Source organism: Lathyrus oleraceus, chromosome 7 (genome assembly GCF_024323335.1).
Source record: "Lathyrus oleraceus cultivar Zhongwan6 chromosome 7, CAAS_Psat_ZW6_1.0, whole genome shotgun sequence".
Lineage (NCBI taxonomy): Eukaryota > Viridiplantae > Streptophyta > Magnoliopsida > Fabales > Fabaceae > Lathyrus > Lathyrus oleraceus.
This window is the reverse complement of record NC_066585.1, coordinates 107,094,647-107,108,386: the sequence shown is the minus strand read 5'-3', so window position 1 is coordinate 107,108,386 and position 13,740 is coordinate 107,094,647. Positions and strand designations below refer to the sequence as shown.

The 13,740-nt window shown below is 35.8% G+C and overlaps 2 protein-coding genes across 2 annotated transcripts; one reads left to right on the top strand and one right to left on the bottom strand.

Moving 5' to 3' along the window:
* Positions 1-3,699: 3,699 nt before the first annotated feature.
* On the top strand, positions 3,700-7,198 carry LOC127101563 (putative receptor-like protein kinase At3g47110). Its single transcript, XM_051039009.1, has 3 exons — positions 3,700-5,773; positions 5,895-6,495; positions 6,600-7,198. The coding sequence occupies exons 1-3, from the start codon at positions 3,722-3,724 to the stop codon at positions 6,959-6,961; spliced, it is 3,015 nt and encodes a 1,004-aa protein (XP_050894966.1). The 5' UTR covers positions 3,700-3,721; the 3' UTR covers positions 6,962-7,198.
* Positions 7,199-7,211: 13 nt separating this feature from the next.
* On the bottom strand, positions 7,212-11,330 carry LOC127101564 (subtilisin-like protease SBT2.3). Its single transcript, XM_051039010.1, has 10 exons — positions 10,718-11,330; positions 10,404-10,563; positions 9,910-10,307; positions 9,706-9,801; positions 9,548-9,620; positions 9,177-9,459; positions 8,738-9,069; positions 8,384-8,654; positions 7,892-8,173; positions 7,212-7,797 (listed from the first exon to the last, which is right to left on the bottom strand). Exons 1-10 carry the CDS (start codon positions 10,960-10,962, stop codon positions 7,385-7,387), a joined length of 2,553 nt encoding a protein of 850 aa, XP_050894967.1. The 5' UTR covers positions 10,963-11,330; the 3' UTR covers positions 7,212-7,384.
* Between the last annotated feature and the right edge of the window lie 2,410 nt (positions 11,331-13,740).

Sequence of the window (13,740 nt, the reverse complement as noted above, 5' to 3'; positions counted from 1 at the left end):
CTAGATATTTCTCATTGCTTATTGATTATTGCTTGATTAAATTCCTAGGGAAAATGGGTTTCTATATGACATTCTTGTATGTTGGATTGCATCCCATTGGTCAGATCTTTTCAACTCTTAACTTTTAAATTTATGCTTAGGATAGCCTCTTCATATCCCCCACTTCTTAAATTTCAAAATCTCTCCCTCTTTTCAAAAAAAACTTTTTTGCTTGTAATTTCAAACTTAGACTTTGTTTTAATAATTAGAAACTTTGGCCTTATGCCATTGAATTTTCAAACTCTTTCTTAAATCGAATTTGTAAATAAACTTAATCATATTGACTTAAAATTTCAAAAGACAAAAAGAACTAACCACTTCATTCAAAACTTTTGGCCCTTTGTGCCTTCTCTTACTAACTTTTGTTAAAAGCAATTCACCAACTTTGAAATTTTTACCGCGAACTACGAGGTTTTGATCCCTCATTTTTATGTTGGTACGTAGGCATAAGACCGAAGGTCTTGTCAAACACAAAAATATAATTAGTGAATTATTTTCTCATCCCCACACTCTATTTCATAAAACATCATTTATACCAAAAACACATGCACACATAAAAAAGGGCTCCCTAGGAGTACCTAGGACACTTTGGGTGCTAACACCTTCCCTCTGTGTAACCAACCCCCTTACATGTAATCTCTGGCATTTTAGTAGTTTTGATTTGAAAACTTCTTATCTTTGGGTTTTGTTCGTACTTTTCCCTTTTTCGTTTGGAAACAATAAAAGTGCGGTGGCGACTCTAGTTTTATTGACGTTAAGCTTATCCATAGCTTGATAGTCATGAATTTACCACTACAATAGTTAAGCATAAGGAATATACTACGAGGAGATTTATGCTCATGTAGGCTATCTAGAAGCTATTCGACTCATTTTAGCATTCACTTATTGCATGGATTTTAAGCTTTATCAAATGGATATTAAATATCCTTTTCTTAACGGCTACATAAACAAATAAGTATATGTCTCTCAACCTCTAGGTTTTGAGTATCACGAAAATCCTATGTTTTTAAACTCAAGAGAGCCATCTATGGTCTCAAACAAGCTCTAAAAGCTTGGTATAAGCGCCTTAGTGGATTTTTAATCAAACAAACATTTAATCATGGTAAAGTAGACACCATTTTTCTTATTATACATAAAGAAAATCACATTCTTTTAGCTCAATTATATGTCGATGATATTATTTTTGGTTCTACTAACGAATCTCTTTGCCAAGAGTTTGCGAGTTTGATGCAGGGTGAATTTGAAATTTCCCTCATCGGAGAGCTCACTTATTTCTTATAATTGGAAATCAAGCAAGCCAAAGAAAGAACTTTCATAAGAGAAATAAAGTGTTGCTTGGAGCTTCTCAAGAAGTTTGATATGAAAAATTCAAGGAGCAGTTCAACCCATATGGCATCAAACGTGTTGATTGACAAAGACGAGAATGGTGGATAACATGTTTTCTTATTTTTCAAACCTCTGTGGTTGACTTTGTTTCCAGTTGTTGAACTGATGATTCATTTTTGAAACTCCTTGTTTGCAAGAATATTTGGGAACTTTTATGGGCTCCATGAGTAGCATACATGGCTTAATGTTTCATAAAATGATAAAACATATAGCATGCATACCATGACCTGCATTTCCATTAACATCTCTATAATACGCATAAAAAAATTACCAGCAGATGAACCCGTAAAAGTTGATCTGCTATCCCTAAATCTCATACAACAGTCATCAACAGGCAAAATTTTGGATACTTCAATATTTAATCCACTCATACCTTGAATATCCAAAAAGCTCTCGCAATTCGACCATTCAGGTTTAAGCTGATTAAATGGGGGCAGCTGTCGTACCCCAAAATTTTCCCTCCCCTTTCCACTTTTCATTTGACCTATGACTTGAGATTCATCTGCACGTATCCGTACTTCATTCATATGCATTCATGTTGACATTGGTCAATCTATAGATTCAAAGCTGATGATTGATTCATACCCTAATTTAATGCTCTCTTGGATCTCGATTTATGTAGTTTATGTCATGACATTCATGTATGGACTCAAAACCCTAGTTCTTGACTTTGGGTATTCATTTTGCCTTCTTGCTTGGGATGTCATTTGGTTCAGGGTTAAAAGCATTATTCGTTGGTCTTTGACTCGAATCTTTAGTGCAGCGGTTACTAGCCCACCTTATGCAAGGAATCACTAGTTTCTAGCTGACAGTTGACTTTGATCAACTTTTGACTTTTTTGTCAACCAGTTGACCAAAGTCAACCATCCATTCTTAAGGCCATTTTGTCTCGACTTTGCTAACATTGATCATTATCTATGCCCGTTCGACTCACTTCATTGTTATATCCATCATGATTTTATGATTAATTCCACTTTGATTTTAATTTCAAAATTGATTCTAATTTTAAATAAACTTTAATTAGATTTTGGGATTTTTAATTTGATTTTTATTGATTTTTTATTTTCAATTTAAATTTAATTGACTTTTAATTTCAAATTAAGTCTAATTTCAAATTAATTATAGAATTTCAATTTAATTATTTATTTATTTTTAAATTGATTTTAATTTCAAAATTGATTCTAATTTTAAATTAATCGATTTCAATTGATTTTTATATCAAATTGATTTTAATTTTAAACTATTCAATTTTGAACTTCAAAATAGATTTTTCAAATTAATTCCAAATTGATTTTTGAACTATCTTCTATTTTAAAAATCATATTTGTATTTAAACATCAAATACATTATCCATATAAATAACCATATCCATTTAAATATCCAACTCACGTCATAATTTTCAAAAACCTTTCACTAATTCTAAAAAAAAAAAATCCTAATCCATTGCCAATCGATTTTTGATCCCTTTCCATTACAAACTTCTGATCAAATACTTTCACATTCAATCAATTTTAAAATTTTTCTACAAGATTCATTCAAATTTGCGAACATCTATTCAAATACTTTCACATTTAATTACATTAATAATTCAAAGATGACACAATTAGTGCTTCTTGAACTCAAACCTTTCTATTAATATAATTCAATAAATTTTATTACAATTTAATGTCATACCTTCCAAGATGCATACATGATTGTAGTTTCATTCATTCAAATCTTCCCTTCAAATACATTCAAAGTCAAATCTTTAACCTTTCTTTCCTTAACTAATTTGAAAACAATTCACATATTTTACTAAAAATTAATCATTACAAGTTTTGAATTCAAATTTATTGCAATCCACAATCAATTTACTATTCCATATAATTCAACATTAATTCAAACAATTCAATTAAGCTTTATATTCAAATCTCAAATTCAGTATTCTATCTTATCTCAAGGGAAAAATTGTCAACACATTATATGCCAATGTCATTACTATGAAAATTTTAAAAGTCTATTTTATTAAAAATACTTTTTCCTTTCTGTGGTGTAAAAATAAAACAGTAACGTTAATTTTGGTGTTGAAATGCTAGGTTAGTTGACTATATAACCATTAACCTCTGAGACTTGGTCAAACTGCTATACATACATGAAAATGACACTTGTGATGTGACTCAACTGAGAAAAGAAGAGAATTCATAACTAAATAAACAGTGTGTGCTACAGTTTCCACAGGGTGCTATAAATACACATCTTCTCAGCATAATATGAATATCATAAACCTGCATGCAAACCAAAAACCAAAGAAGCAACCATGGCTTTGTTTTCTCATTCACTTCTTCATATTTTTGCCTTATTAATGACCCTTTTGATTGGTGTATCATCCACCACTCTTAGCATCACCACAGACAAACAAGCCTTATTCTCATTAAAGTCTCAATTGAGTATTAACAATGAAACTTCTAGTTCTAGCTCTCACCCATTATCTTCTTGGAGCCATAACTCATCTCCTTGCAATTGGACCGGTGTCTTGTGCGACACGCGTAACCAAAGAGTGACTGCCTTAGATCTTTCAGGTTTCGGACTTTCGGGTAACTTAAGCCCTTATATAGGTAACATCTCCTCCCTTCAGTCCCTACAATTGCAGGATAACCAGCTCACAGGATTCATTCCTAACCAAATCACCAATCTAAATAACTTGAGAGTTCTGAACTTGAGCTCTAACAGATTCGAAGGAATGCTTCTTTCGAATCTTACAAACCTAAACGAGCTCAATACTCTTGACTTGTCCTCAAACAAGATTGTAAGCAGAATTCCTGAAGACATTGGCACCTTGAAAAAACTGCAGGTCTTGAAACTTGGAAGGAATAGCTTCCATGGTTCAATTCCAGCAGCTTTAGGAAATATTTCATCTCTGAGAAATATAAGTTTTGGCACCAACTCTCTTAGTGGCTGGATTCCGAACGACTTAGGTAGGCTACATGGTTTAATCGAGCTTGATCTCACTCTTAATAATCTTACAGGACCTGTTCCATCTGTCGTGTACAATTTGTCTTCCCTTGTTACCTTAGCCTTAGCTTCAAATTCCTTATGGGGTGATATTCCTTATGATGTTGGTGTTAAACTTCCAAAACTACTAGTGTTCAATTTTTGCTTCAATAAGTTCACAGGTAGAATTCCAGGGTCTTTGCATAACCTCACCAATATTAGGATCATTCGCATGGCCTCTAACCGTTTGGAAGGAACAGTTCCACCTGGTTTAGGAAACCTTCCATTTCTTCACATGTATAATATTGGTTATAACAGGATAGTCAACTCGGGAGTAGGTGGTTTGGACTTCATCACTTCATTGACAAACAGCACTCACTTGAACTTTCTAGCATTTGATGGAAATATGCTAGAAGGTGTGATTCCTGATACCATTGGCAATCTCTCCAAGGAACTCTCAATATTATACATGGGAGAGAATCGTTTCAATGGAAGTATACCAACTTCCATCGGTCGTCTTAGTGGTTTGAGTTTGTTAAACTTGAGCTACAATTCAATTAGTGGAGAGATTCCAAAGGAGTTAGGCCAGTTAGAGGAACTACAAGTGCTAGATCTGGCTGGAAATAGTCTATCAGGGTCTATTCCAAATTCTCTTGGTGGTCTTGTAAAGTTAAACAGGATTGATTTGTCAAGAAATGAACTCGTGAGTAGAATACCGAACAATTTTGGGAATTATCAAAGGCTTCTCTACATGGACTTATCTAGCAACAAACTCAATGGAAGCATACCTGTGGAAATCCTCAATCTGCCAACTTTGAGCAATGTTTTAAACTTATCAAATAATCTGTTGAGTGGAGCAATACCTCAAGTTGGGAAATTGACTACCATTGCCACCATTGACTTTTCCAACAACCAATTGAATGGAAACATCCCCAGCTCATTCAGCAGTTGTTTGAGTTTGGAGAAATTGTTTTTGGCCAGGAATATGCTTTCAGGCTCCATTCCAAAAGCTTTTGGAGATTTGAAAGGCTTGGAAACTTTGGACTTGTCATCCAACCTACTCTCTGGATCCATTCCTATTGAACTTCAAAATCTGCGCGTCCTTAAGCTTTTAAACCTCTCTTTCAATGATTTAGAAGGAGTCATTCCCAGTGGTGGAGTTTTCCAAAATCTCTCTGATGTCCACTTAGAAGGCAATACGAAACTATGCTTGAACTTTGCATGTGCGCCTCGAGTCCATAAAAGAACACATATCAGATTATATATTATCATGCCTGTTGTGCTAATATCGGTTCTATGTCTCGCAACTGGCTTGCTAATATACATGAAGTATACCAATGTGAAGGTAGCAGCAACATCTGAACAGCTAAAGCCACAGGTATGACTAAAATGTTTACTAAACAGACTCTATTTAGACATACTAGTCCATACGAAAATGAAGAAGATAACAAAGATAACTAACCTAACAAATTATTAACTAACATTCTCTCTGACAACAGACTCCAATGGTCTCTTACGACGAGCTTCGTTTGGCAACTGACGGGTTCAGCCAGGAAAATTTAATAGGAACTGGGAGTTTTGGATCGGTGTATAAAGGCAATCTAAGTCAAGAAAACAGTACTGTTGCAGTGAAAGTGCTTGACACGCAAAGAACAGGTTCTTTAAAGAGTTTCTTTGCAGAGTGTGAGGCTATGAAGAACTCAAGGCATAGAAATCTTGTTAAGCTAATCACATCGTGCTCTAGTGTTGATTTTAGAAACAACGATTTTCTGGCTTTGATCTACGAGTATTTAAGTAAGGGGAGCTTGGAAGATTGGATTAAGGAGAGGAGAAAACATGGAAATGGAAATGGTTTGAACCTTATGGAGAGACTAAATATAGCGATAGATGTTGCTTCTGCATTAGATTACCTACACAATGACAGTGAAACAGCGATTGTGCACTGTGATATAAAGCCAAGTAACATTCTCCTGAATGAAGATATGACTGCAAAGGTTGGAGACTTTGGTTTAGCTAGGTTACTGATTCGAAAATCAAATGATCAATTTTCTGTCAGTTCCACTCATGTCCTTCGAGGTTCAATCGGTTACATACCTCCAGGTTAGTACGCTGACAACGTCCTTTTTCATTGAATATTTGATATTCTTAATTCTATCATGCTTTGTTTAACTATAACTGATAAAGTACTTTTTCTCTCGACGTAGAGTACGGATGGGGAGAGAAAGCGTCGGCAGCAGGAGATGTATATAGTTTTGGGATAGTGTTACTAGAGCTCTTCTCTGGGAAAAGTCCACAAGATGATTGCTTCAGTGTAGGCCTGAGCATAGCAAAATGGGTGCAATCAGCATTCATAAACAAGACTGTTCAAGTCATTGACCCTCAGCTGCTATCTCTCATTTACGATGACGTCTCTGCTAGAGACACTAATCTACAAATTCAGTGTGTGGATGCAATTATGGGAGTTGGCGTGTCCTGCACTGCAGACAATCCAGATGATCGCATTGGCATTAGAGCTGCTGTTCGCCAACTAAAAGCTGCTAGGGACTGTCTTCTGAAAAAAATCTGATATTATAAGTCCTACTGAAAGCTGACGAATAATGCAGAAGTTGAAATTTGAGGCCAAGGGTTGAAATATAGGAAAATAGTGTATACTAGACAATAAAGGTGATTTCTGAGAATCTGAGTGGTTTGTGCAAATTTAGAAAAAATATGTCTTATTAATCCGATAATATAAATAACATTCTCTTGCCATTTTTACTGCAAAATCATTAATGTTTCATTAGCATAAGAAATTGATAGAAATCAAAGCAATAATATGATAGATCCGCACCGATAACATTATATATAATGATCCAGAAGTTCATTAAGTGACTTACATGAATCACTGGTATAGCTAAATATAGTTGCATACATTAACAGCATCTATTAAGGTGTATTGAACAAATTTGTAGTTATATCTTGCTAATTTGCACTAACCATTCTAACTATCTCATAGTGAGATTTTAACAATGACAGACACAGGAATATTGACTACATGACCTTGATTACCAAACAATCCAATCCTTCCAAAGCTTGCAATCGAGCTGTTGCTGGTTGCGTTGAACATCACAGATAAGATTTGTCTCTCCCCATTGGCTAGAGAGAACCGAGTTGGATATATTTTAACTGAAACTCCATATGGAGAACTCCAACCAACATTGTAAGTTTCATTTCCAGCAATGTTTTGTACTGTTCTCTGCACTAATCTTGATTGGTCCAACCTTGCTATTGTGATTGAAGGCATGTTTAGATCAGTGCCATAGCCAGTAGAGTTATAAATCAAACAACTCTGACCAGTGTAGTCTAGAACTACAGAAGCTGTGCCATTGATACCGCAGAGAAAAGACATGTAATCATCATAACCTACAACGAAATACATGCCATATACACAACTCAAATAAGCTTATAGACATTATAAATATAATGAAAAGGTTTAGAAGTTCATTAAGTGGCTTACTTGAATCGAAAAGCAATCCAGGGTTTAATGCTGCGGTAGCGTTCACGAAACCGCTTCCCATGTCAAATGGAGTTGCTGGGGATTGGTTTAGGTCTGAGGAGGGATAGGACCGCTGCGCCATTATTGGCTTCCCACTGTTGTCTGACAGTGATGCTGTCGTGGAAAGTGCGGATCCAATGGCTGCAGGACTGAAATTGGGAAACTTTTGCTTGACTAGTGCAGCAAGACCAGCAACATGAGGTGCAGCCATGCTTGTGCCAGACAACATTGCAAAATTCTCACCTGTTGTTAAAAAATATAGATCATCAGATATTCACATTTCATTTTACGGACATGCGTAAAGACTAATCCTTCGAGATACAAAGATCTATATAGATCATTATGTTATTGGCCTAAATTCATGTGGATCGAACCAGCGTGAATTTAAGTCAATAATAGATTGTGTTGCTAGTCTTTGTCTTTGCGTAAAAGTATGTTTATGTGTTAACAAACCTAGAAATTCATCTGAATCAGTGGCAACAGAACTCCAAGCAGCCCATATAAAACTTCCAGGGGCTACCAGATTGGGTTTCAAAATGTCAGCTTCATGAGGAAAACTGTCCTCTGGATCGGGTCCTCTGGCGGAGTAATACATAACAGTTGGAGCAACATTATTATAGCTCGCCGTAAGTCCACCATTAATGCTAGCAACAGCCCCAAGTTTAACAATTTTTTCTGAAATACCGTCTTTTTCCAGTGAAGAATTATAGTATTGTAATAGTATCTGCTCAGTAAAAAACAATATATACATTATGAGAACATCAAAGATGATAAGCATATTTCGAAAAGGGAAAACGGACAACCAACCTTGGAATCATTTGCAAATGGAATTATTATGCCAGGAATTTTCATTGGAGTTGGATTAAGCTGAAAACCATTCACAGAAGGATTCATGGGAAAAACAACCCCGGCAGCACTAAGATTTGTGGCTGTTTCTACGGCCTGGTTGATGCTGGAGAGACCAAGCACAAATCGCATCGAGTAGCTACACATTAAGAGGTTTCCTTGGACCAAATCTTTATTGAACTTACTTGCATCTTGACACTCGCCAACATACATATCATCAGCAATTGTCGTGTCATCGTTCAAAGCATGATGCGCGTGAATCAATTTGTACATTGTGTTCTCAGACGTGCCAGCTGGGAATGACATAAAAGAACAAATTTAAAATCTGGTTATGATACAGCATTAGTCTAAAAAATAAAGTCATGTATAGCTATCCAAGATTAGAGCAACAGAATTTTACGTGCAAGTCCAACTCCGAGTATAGTCACATTATTTCCAAGAGATAGCGAGTTGCTATAAACTCGATCATGAGAGGTGGCACCAATAGTAAAGATCCATGGGCTAAAGGAGGACATGCTCATAGGCGAAGGTCCAGTATTTCCAGCAGCTTGCACAACAAAAATACCAGCCTTTATAGCTGACAACAATGCCATGTCTATTGGATTGAAGAAAGTTGCAATACCGGGAGGACGCCTATTAGGAGTGATTGACAAGCATATTATATCAACTCTATCTTGAGCTGCCTGTAAACAATCAAATCAGTCATAATATTACTAAGCCTTACGTAAATGGCGTAAACAGCACTGAGTACTTGTCAGTCTATATATCTACCTGATCAATAGCTGCAACAACATCTGCAGCAAATCCTCCAAATCCCTTGTATAGTGCCTTGTAAACAGCAATGCTGTGAAAGATTGAAAAGGTATGCATGCATAAACAGATTATAATAGTGGCACAATAGCTTTAAACTAAAGTTAAAGAATAGTTACTGCGAATGAGGAGCCATCCCGCTAGCATTTCCAAAATGATACCCGTCAACAACCACTGGAATTCCATGGTTTCCAGCTGCAATAGAAGCTGTGTTCCTGTATATTACAGATACATCGGAATGGACATTTTTGAGGGTCGATTGATTGATATTGATATCCCGATGGACGCAAATAAAAGAATGGAGCAAGTGCTGAAATACTCACGTGCCATGGCCATCACGGTCGAAGGGAGAAGCATAGTCCTCAGTTGGATCAAGTATTTCTCTGATTATAGCAGATGCTGCAAAATGACAGGCTCCAACAAGCTTCCTATTGCAAGAACCAGATGGAAAATCTGGAGTAATCTCGCATGTGCCAGAAAATCGAGGAGGAGGATGAAATGGATGTTCAGATTTATCATCAGAGAAACTAGGGTGTGTAGGATCAATGCCAGTGTCAACAAATGCAATAGTGATTCCTTCTCCGGCAGTTTCAACTCCACCTGATTGAAACCAAGCTCCCTGTGGCAGACCCAAAAACTCCGGGGTGTGCGTGGTTGCAGTTCTTACAGAAAAATCTGAAACCACATTGGACACTTCTCTTCTCCTTGATAGCTTTTCTGCCTTTATAAGTGATTTCAAAATTATAAGCGCTTAATTAAGCCGTTTATCTAAACACAGCCACAATCATGATTTGAAAAATGAAAAGTAACACCCTACCTGCTGTTGAGTAACAAGCACAGAAAATCCATTGATCAAGTAATGATAGCTATAGAGTTTCAGATACTTCTCCCCTTTAAACACCTTCTTCAACAACGAATCATGAACTTGTGCAACGTTAGAACCATGTCTCTTATATGTCTTTGTAAAATTTTGATGTCTGAAGAAAAAAACATTATTGTTCACAAATAAACTAACTAGTCCATGACTTGTTTAGATGTTAACTACTAAACAATCATTTTAACTAACTAGTCCATGCAACATAAACACTTTCTATACCTTAAAAACATCAAAAGTGAAAGGGATGGTGTTACCTTGGATTGTGAAGTGCGGTTCTCCTAAAAGTACCATGTCTGAAGTTGTTATAATCTGTAGTCAACTTATGTTGATAGTGAGAAGTAGGGGCTTGTCTGAGAGTAACAATGTAGACATCAGTAGTTGCATCATTTTGACAAGAAGAATGCATTAGAAGCATGGCCAAGAAACACAACATCGCCCCATATGTGTTCTTTTCCATTAGAGCTTTGGAATTCAATTTATTCAAAGCTCCACCAAACATGATCAGAAAACTAACAAGGACGAATCTTCAGCAGCATGCATAGTGTAAAGTGAAGCCAAAGCAGCATTGATGAACAAAAATAGAAAGATTTGTTAGTATTAATAGCTCAAGTATGTCCCAAAATATAATATACGTGCATTTATAGAAAAGTGGAAATGGAATATTCGTATGCAAATAGAAAAGTGTATTTAAAGGGAAGCAATTGGTGGGGCACAATATATATTGGCTTGAACCGCATTTAAATTTTCAAATATTTAAGGCATCAACTTTTGCCAGTGACTCTTAAAAGAAAGTGGTTACATTGTGTTTTAATGGAAATAGTGCATGCAAGTGCATGCGCACTAGCTTGTAGTATTAGTTCCTTTTTTTATGAAGAAAATGAAAATGAGCAAATGATAGCTTGTAGAACAACAATATCTAAATTCAGTAAACACTCTCACTTTCCCATTTTTCTCTCTGCACTTTCATGATGGTATTATTCCTATTATTATGTGGTTAATTTCTACAATTTTTGAAAAAATTTTAGGATAAAAAACTTTTTATAATCATATATTGTCATTTTCATTTTTAGTCCCTAAAAAAATTTCTTCGAAGGATGGTCCTCCTAATATTTTTCATCTATATTTTTTGTTCCTCCTGTCAATATTCGTTAACAGAAGCTGATGTGGCGTGTCACATGGAAGTTTTTTTTATGACTAGGTATACACATGACAGTGTCAGCGTAGCAAGATGCTAACGTGGCATACGACATGACTAAAGTCAACATTGTTCATAAACCTAAAAGAATTCATAACTAATCGATAGTCAAAATCGCGACTAATCTGTAGCAAATACATTCCAAAAATTTTGGTTCTAAAAAAATGAAGTTTATTGATAGAGGAAAAGCTTTCAATAAATGTTTGTTTTTTAATTATTTATTTTTTTGATATGGTTGTTATATATTTGTGGTTATTTTCTTTTCTTGTCAAATTCAATTTTCCTTCTTCTTCCATTAAAATTGTGTAGCGTAACCTTGCAACTAAGAATGGTTGATTCACTCGAGTGAAGAGTGAAGAACATGAGGGAATTCGATAGGTGTGATTGAATCTTGTTCATCAATATTGCAGCAGAACTCTCCATAGGTTTTGGTGAATTTCCAACATCTGATATCTAGAGCACGGACTGAACGATTCGTGAGAAGCAAAACACGATGGTGATGGATCATTTGAACAGGCATTTTCCGGCGAGTCTCCCAATTCTGAAGAATCGGAATTACGAGAATTTGTGCAAGTGGATAAAGATTGTCTTTTGTTATCAAGATCTTTGGGATCTTGTGAAGGAGGGAGTGACACCGCTTGCAGCAAACGCGGCAGATGAAGAAAAGGCTACACACAAAGAATTGAAGAAGAAAGATTATAAAGCTCACTTTATGATCCATCAATGTGTTGATGCAGACAATTCTTGAAAAACTCTTGAAAAATCGTTTGGAAAATTCTTGAATCAGCGAAAGAAGCATGGGAAATTCTTGAAAAATTGTTTGGAGGTGCAAAAAAGGTGAAAGAAGTGAGGTTACAAACTCACAAAAGAACGTATGAATTGCTTCGGATGGAAGACAATGAAAGCATAACTGATTTTTTCACTAGGATTACAAAACTGGTGAATCAAATCAAGGTATGTGGAGAAGGGTTGACATCAAGATTAGTTATTTCAAAGATCTTGAGGTCATTGACTCCAAAGTTTGACCACGTGGTAGTAGCCATAAAAGAGTCGAAAGATTTGTCAACATTGACAAAGGAAGAGCTTCAAGGGAAGCTTGAGTCTCATGAACAAAGAATGGATGAAAGAGTTATAGGCAAGTCGAAGAGTGATATGGCTTTGCAGTCACAACCATCAAGAGAAAAGAAACGTAAAGGGAAGTGGTTGACAATAAAGGTATAGGAGGCTACAACAATCCGACTCGTCAATATCAGCAAGAAGGAGGCTGGTTGAATCAAAGAAAGTTTTCATACCAAAGCAACCAAAGAGGTGGTGTTGCAGGTAAAGAAAAAGATGATGGTTGAAAACCTGACAAAAGTCACATTTAGTGTTTTAACTGTCAGAAGTATGGTCACTACTCTAGTGATTGTCCTGAAAAACAAAAAGAATCAAGATAATGATGCAAAGCTTCCAAAGCATGAAGAAGAAGAGATGTTATTGATGGTCACAACAAGAGATGAAGAAAGATTCCAGGACTAATGGTATTTTGACTCAGGAGGCTCATCACACATGACTGGTAGGAAAGATTGGTTTGTCAACATGAAATCCTCAATGAAGAATATGAGAAATTTGAAAATGATAATGCTCTAGCAACGGAAGGTATTGGTGATGTTATGATTATGAGGAAAGATGTCAAAAGATCAGTAATTTCGAATGTAATGTATATACCAGGCATGAAAATTAATTTGCTCAGTATATGGCAGTTGGTAAAAAATAATTACAAAGTGTCGATCAAAGACAAGATAATGTTAGTTCTCGACTTAGGTGGAAGGTTAATCTTGAAGGCACCTGTGTCTCATAATAGAACCTTCAGGATTGAAATTAATGTGATGGAGCACAAGTGCCTTGCAACTACAGCTAGCAAGGATGATTGGATATGGCATTATAATCCTGGTCATCCCAAATTCAAAGACATCAGAGATCTAAAGAGAAGAAATATGGTTTCAGGGTTACTAGAAATTGACATTCCAAATGAAGTATGTGAGGAATGTGTGCAGGAAAAGCAGCACAAGAACAACTTCAACAAGGATGCAAGAAGCAAGT